Here is a 7,144-nt window from a genome sequence, read left to right as displayed (position 1 = left end):
GTCAGTGACTTGTCACTATGTGCTGTTGTCGCCACTGCGTTGCCTGTAGCGCCCCATTTGGCCGACTTCTCTTCAGCTTCTGTTGCTACTTTTTCTTCTTTGTCTGCTCAGACCATACGTTTCTTTATCTTCTTCTGCCTTTTATGTTTCTTTTTATTTTAATCTTAAATTTTTGCTGTGTTGTGTGCTTGACAAGTACGAACAAGTCACTGATAACCCACGTCAACAACTTTTTTTGAGAACGTCAAAATCGTTTAATATTCAAACTCTACCTCATTTTTCTGTTTTTTTTTTTTGTTTTTATATATATATATATATAGATCTATTTTCTGTTTTTTTTATTTTTTTTATATATATATAGATCTATTAAATAATAATACTAAAATAGGGTACAAATAAATAGTCACGGTCATTGTAGTGTTCTAATGTGTGGGCAATGCACACAAAATGAATAAGTATTAAATAGTTATAATATTATATTATAAAAAAAAATAAAATAAAAAAAGAGGCAGAGTTTGAATATTAAATGATGTTGACGTTCTTCTCCAAAAAAAAGAAAAGAAAAAAAAAGAAGATAAGATGTTGACGTGGGTTCTCAATGACTTGTCCCTACTTGTCAAGCACACAAAGCAACAAAAAGTTAAGATTAAAATAAAATGAAACATAAATGATTCAATTTGGCTTTTCCAACAAGTTAAAAATATTAATGGTCCTCTTCGTCTCTTCATTAAATTATCCTTATTTAAAAAATAATAATAATAATTAATGTCTGCTTCTGAGGTCCAGAAAAGACTAGAAATATATATATATATATATCCCATTGTCAAGGCCAGCCAAGATATGAGACATTATATAACCAATGCTAAAAGCTACAACTGAATATCAATTGCACATTGTATTTCTATTATTTTGCACATTTTCATACACATCTACGATAATCGAAAGAAAGGCCGGAGAGAAGAAGTTTTGATAAAATATCTGGTGAAGCAAACAATGGAGTTGATGTTCAATCCATTCCCGAGTATTAGTCACCTTATACCAATGGTAGAGCTTGCAAAGCTATTAACAGAACGAGACGATAGGCTCGTGATAAAGATCTTCATAATGAAGCAATCATCTGACTCAAAGGTTAGTGCCTACATTGAATCGCTTAATTCCTCCTCCATCAGCAATCGTATCAAATTCATTGACCTCCCTGCTGAAGACGAACCCACCACTTCTTTCAATTCCTTTTCATTTCTGGAAAGCCAAAAACCCCTACTCAAAGATGTTCTTTCCAAGCTTACTCTTGCCGAGTCGAGCTCTAATACATCTCAAGTAGCTGCATTTGTCTTGGACATGTTCTGTACACCGATGATAGATGTAGCTAATGAATTTGGTATCCCTACATACATATACTACACCTCAAGTGCTAATGCTCTTGGTTTCACTTTTTATTTTCAAACCCTTCATGATGAACACAACCAAGACATTTTGGCTTACAAAGACTCAGACACTGAGCTGGTTGTGCCAAGTTTTGTCAACAAAGTCCCAGCTAAGGTCTTGCCTTCTGGACTTCTAGTTAACCCTTTTTTTTTTTTTATTAACCAAGCAAGACGGTTCAAAGAAACAAAGGGTATTATTATAAATACATTCATGGAACTTGAACCCTTCGCAATAAACTCCTTTTCTAATGGCAAAACACCACTAGTTTACCCTGTGGGACCTATAATGAACCTGAAGGGCGAAAACCATGAGATCCAAAAGCCCCAAAATGGTTTTGATGTCATGAAGTGGCTTGATGATCAACCTCTATCATCAGTGGTGTTCTTATGCTTCGGTAGCATGGGAAGTTTTGAAAAAGACCAAGTTAAAGAGATAGCATATGCATTAGAGCACAGTGGCTGTCGTTTCCTATGGTCCTTACGCAAGCCACCACCAAGTGGTGGGATTGCAAGTCCAAGTGATTACACAAACCTTGAGGAAATTCTGCCACAAGGGTTCATCAATCGAACACAAGGTACTGGTAACGTTATTGGTTGGGCTCCACAAGTGGCGATCTTAGCCCACTCAGCAATCGGAGGGTTTGTGTCGCATTGTGGGTGGAATTCTACGTTGGAGAGCCTTTGGTTTGGTGTGCCTTTTGCCGCTTGGCCAATTTATGCTGAACAACAAATTAATGCTTTTGAGATGGTGAAAGAGTTGAGATTAGCTGTTGAGGTTAAAATGGATTACAGTAAAAGTAAGCAAATTATTGTAACGGCTATGGAGATAGAGAGAGGAATAAGGGAAGTAATGGACCCCAATAGTGAGATAAGGAAGAACGTGAAGGAAATTAAAGAAAAAGGTAGGAAAGCTTTGATGGATGGTGGATCTTCGCACTCTTCATTGGATCGTTTGATTGTTGATTTGATGGGCAACATAGTTCATTGAGATCAATTTTCATGAAGCAAAGAAGAAGAATATATTTTTATCTTTGTGACAATGCAATGTTTATTTGTATACTAGTTTTGTATACTAGTTTTGTAAGAATTCTCCTTTTTTATTTATTTATAAATATAGTCTATTTATCACTTTTATTAAGCACAATTGCTAGAAAGTCAATTGCGGCCTTAGAAAAAAGAATCCATCTACTTTCGGCTGAAACCCAGCCATGCCCAATTTTGACCTCTTTTGTCTTGACATTCATACTTAAAAATTGTAAATTGATAAGGGTATTTTTAGACCTACAAAGCTGACGACATGGCAAGACTGAAGAATACATTTCGGTGGGTAGATGGATCCAGAGGAAGCGAACCTCAGTTAGGTGAACCTCAATATGGATGGACCCAACAGAGGGGACGGACCCCCGGTGGATGAACCCAATAGAGGGGGACACATGGTACTGGAAGTGCTCATCAAGAATCCTGCTATGGAAAAGCCTTGCACCCTACGCCTAACCATAATTGAGGGATGTAGAGTACAAAATTTAGGCTGACGGATCCATTTGAATGGACCTAATGGTACGATACTAGTAGACGGATATTCTCTCTACATGGACGGATCCGAGTTACAAGGAAAAGAGGTGGACGGGCCTCAAGGCCACGTGGCACCCACATGGCTTAAGTGGTCTCCAAGGAATCCTAAAAGGAAATAACTTGTGCTCCACGGCTAACCCTAGTCAAGGAGAGACCTACAAGGAAATGATTTCCGTAAGATACGCGCGTTCATGAAGATCTTCTCTACAAGGAAATGTCTTGCCCATCACGTTTGGGACTATTCAAGAGGATTCCTGTAAGGAAAAGACTTTTACACCAAGAAAGAGAGGCCAACTTTCTACTACTATAAAAGCCCCAATACCCTCACAAGTTAAGGTACGCATAATTTACTCCTCTCTAGCACTTTAGAGTTGTGAGAATAGTTCTAACTTGACTTTCGGAGGGTGTTTGGCCGGCACCACACCAGTGCTCTTTGTTAGGTCTTCTCTCTTTTCTTTGCAGATATCGTTACAAGCGTGCAAGGATCGTGTAGCTCACTGGTGATATTTACAGCATTATCATAAATGAATGGAAATATCGAATGACTTAAACAATATGCTAAAATCTCAAGAAAAATAAGAAAAAAAATTATATGTGAAATAAAACTAGCTTACAACCTATGCTTATACATATGATGCATTTACAAATAAACATAACTAAATGGGTATTAAAATTTTACTAAGTTTATATATAATGTTTGTACATTTGAAAATATAAAAATAGCAACATATAAAATAAATATAAGTTTATTTAAAACAATTGTAAAAAAATTATAAAAAAAAAAAAATTGTTTATATGATTAGTTATTAAAATTCTCAATTTTAGTTTGTCCAACCACTATATGTATAATAATAATAATCCTTTATAAGAAAAAAAATATATTCATAACAAATAACATTAATTTTCTATTATTTGTAGTGTATTTGATTTAATGGTCTAGATGGGAATGAAACCTAAGTGTTTTTTTTTTTTTTTTGAGAAGAAAATGAGTCCCAAGTTGAAGCCTAAGTCCAATATAAATATAAATTCTATTTTTGTTATTTATTTACTTATTTAATTTCCTTTTCAAAGTCAAACCAAACCTTACCTTTTCTTTTTATTTTATTTTTGACTCTTCGTCTTTTGCGCTATTAACTCACTTGGCCCAAAAAGTAAAAAAATTATATGGACATGTGGCACAAAATTATACTCTAATTGAAAATTTAATTTGATTTTCTCTCAGTTTTGACTTTAAATATATATTAGCTTGTAACTTGTTCTTATGCATAGGAATATTAAACAACAGTGATAAAAAGGACTGAAAATCAATAAAATTTAAACTGTTGAAGTTGCAAAATTCCTAAAGTGACCCAAATCCATCTGTATTCCAAATTAGAGAATCAAAACTAAATGGGAAATTCGTAGAGAGAGATGAACCTTCGTAAGAATGATAAAAAAAAAAAAAAAAAGATAAAAAAAAAAAGAAGATAAAGAAGGAAACAAACAAACAAATCTAGATATAATAATTGAACATAAAGAACTATTTACTTAGAGAGAGAAGGAAGGGATCTAAGGTAGAGAATGGTGGCATAGTAAAGACAACGAGCTTCACTAAAACCTTTAGGTAATAACAATGTTACTTGCTTTGATTTTTTGCTCTAAAACTTTATCAACAATTTCATAGTTTCCATTTAAGAGAGGGAATTCAAAGATTTTAGCTTTTATGACAATCCAATTTCTACATTGCAGCATTTATATAATTTTATATAAACTCTTCGGGTTCATAGAATTTGTATAGTTTTTTTTTTTTTTTTTTTTTTAATTTTTTTTAATTTTTTTTTTATATATATATAAACTCTTCGAGTTTTACACTATAACTTATTTGGCACAAAAATTAAAATTTTAAATAAGACATATGGTGCAAAATTGAGAATCCAATTGAAATCTATTTAGGTTTTAGACCCCTGTTATCACCAAATTAACCAACTTTTAACCAAGTAATTAATTAATTAATTATGATCTTGATTAAAATAATTAAAATTTCAAACAAGCACAAATCACATGAACACCAAGAATGATGACCTAGGAATACTTTTGAAATTGTGATTTTAAAGTAAAAAAACCTAGGGAGGATTTAACCTAAAAAATCCCAACATTTCACGAATAGAAATGAGGACTTTACAATGGACTTAACCCTAAATCTATTGCTACCTCATGTAATACTTACTGATGTGACCACACATAACTCCAAATCCATGGACTTTTCTACAGTGACACGGTTACACACAAACTCTTCAACTTGTCACTTTGCGATCTCCACTCAAAGATTTAGATCAACAACTTTGGTTGCCTAGATGCAGTAACTTTGCTTTTACAACTAGATCTGTTTTTTGCACAAGGTCCAATTTTAACTCCAAAAGGGAATGGAAAATTTCCAGATCTATGTACAGAACAATGCCTCTTGAATATATAAAAATGTTCTCAGGTTTTTGTATTTAGCAAACAAGGTCCAATTGTAACTCCAAAAGGGAATGGAAAATTTCCAGATCTATGTACAGAATAATGCCCTCTTTAATATATAAATATGTGCTCTAGTTTTTGCATTTAAATAAACTTAAGTTCCATCAAAACCTTAGATCAAACTACTGAGAAGAAAAATCAAATTTGTAACAGCTAGGCAATCGCAGAACAACATGCGTCATGAAAGGACATGCAATAGCTTTCACAATAAATGTAACGAATATGGAAGTTAAAGTGATTTGACCTTTCATATTCCCACTATGTCCATAAGTGTGATGGAAGAAATAGAGGGGCAACTGAAGAGGAGAAAAATCATCATCGTCCATGGTATGGACGACTACAATGAACATTAAATGAGATCCTCATAAATGACAGGAGTGACAGTTAACATGCCAGACATGCAAGAGCTTAACCGACGAACCAATGGGCAAAAGATCATTAAAGTTTATAACAACCTAGCATTCATTACCAACAAATCCAAAATCATAAAGATTAGCAATTACTCTCATCCTGAGAAGCAAAGACCTATAAAAAGGCACAAAGAATAATAGCCCTAATCCCGGCTCTATCTTCATTTGGGAAGAGGAATATTATGAGAAATGGAGGCCATAACCATACATTGACTATCTTGAATAAAAACCCCAATCCCCGCTCTATCTTTATTTGTAAACACTACCCCATCAAAGTTTATTTTATAAATCCCACCTAGAGGCGTTGTCCACCTATGTTGCATGGACACGGACATGGACACGGACATGGGGATACAACAATTTTTGAAAAATAAGGACACGACACGGCGGGGACATGGTGGTTAAATAATTAATTAAATTTTATATTTAGACATATTTTTAAATATTTTTAGACATAAAATACGTTTATGTCTGGAATTTAAATTATGTAAGAACTACAAATAAGTAAACTAACACCCAAAGTAGTACAATAATATACATAAAATGTTTAAAGTACAAACCATAAAAAGGATAACAAGTTTAACATCAAACTAAAAACATAAATGGATAACAATTTTTCACTTTTAGTATTCATTTTAGTAAAATCACCTACAATATTTAACTTTAATAAATAAATAAAACTATAGCAGGACACACAAAAACAAAAATCACTAAATTCATAATAAATATTATAATTTATAATGCAAAAACAAAGGTGAGTAAAGAAATACAGTGACACTGGGACAATGAGATTGTGAGAGTGGGATTTAAAAAAAAAAAACGCGTTATAACTTATATAAATAAGTGAGTAACAGTACACCCATGACCATTCACCAAAATTAATGTCTGAAAGGAAAAAAATAAAAAAAATAAAAAACACAAACAAACAAACAAACAGAGAGGAGGTCAGACCTGTTGTCCATGCCGAGAGAGAGAGAGATCGTCGGAAGGGACAGGGCACGGCGTCACTTGACGTCATGGAGCTCGCCGATCGGCCCGATCTAGCTCCGGTGAGGACAGAGGGCAACGACAAAGCTTAGAGGGAGGGTGGGTGGGTTGAGAACTTTAGATGTGGGTTTCTCAAAATGAATTCTTAGACTCTAAATGGCTTCTTTGTTCTAGGGTATATCACAACATCAATGGTATTGGTAAGTCTATCTGTCAAAATCTGTGATTTTTTCCTTTTTTTTTCTTTTTTTT

General features: G+C 33.7%; 1 protein-coding gene across 1 annotated transcript; it reads left to right on the top strand.

Moving 5' to 3' along the window:
- Window positions 1–879: 879 nt before the first annotated feature.
- LOC115985568 (anthocyanidin 3-O-glucosyltransferase 2-like) lies at window positions 880–2,430 on the top strand (the record flags this gene model as incomplete). Its single annotated transcript, XM_031108506.1, has 1 exon — window positions 880–2,430. A coding segment is annotated over one exon (1,533 nt), but the record flags the coding sequence as incomplete, so codon positions are not given.
- Between the last annotated feature and the right edge of the window lie 4,714 nt (window positions 2,431–7,144).

This window comes from Quercus lobata, chromosome 4 (genome assembly GCF_001633185.2).
Source record: "Quercus lobata isolate SW786 chromosome 4, ValleyOak3.0 Primary Assembly, whole genome shotgun sequence".
NCBI lineage: Eukaryota > Viridiplantae > Streptophyta > Magnoliopsida > Fagales > Fagaceae > Quercus > Quercus lobata.
The sequence above is the reverse complement of the archived record's forward strand: the minus strand, read 5'-3'. Positions and strand labels throughout refer to the sequence as shown.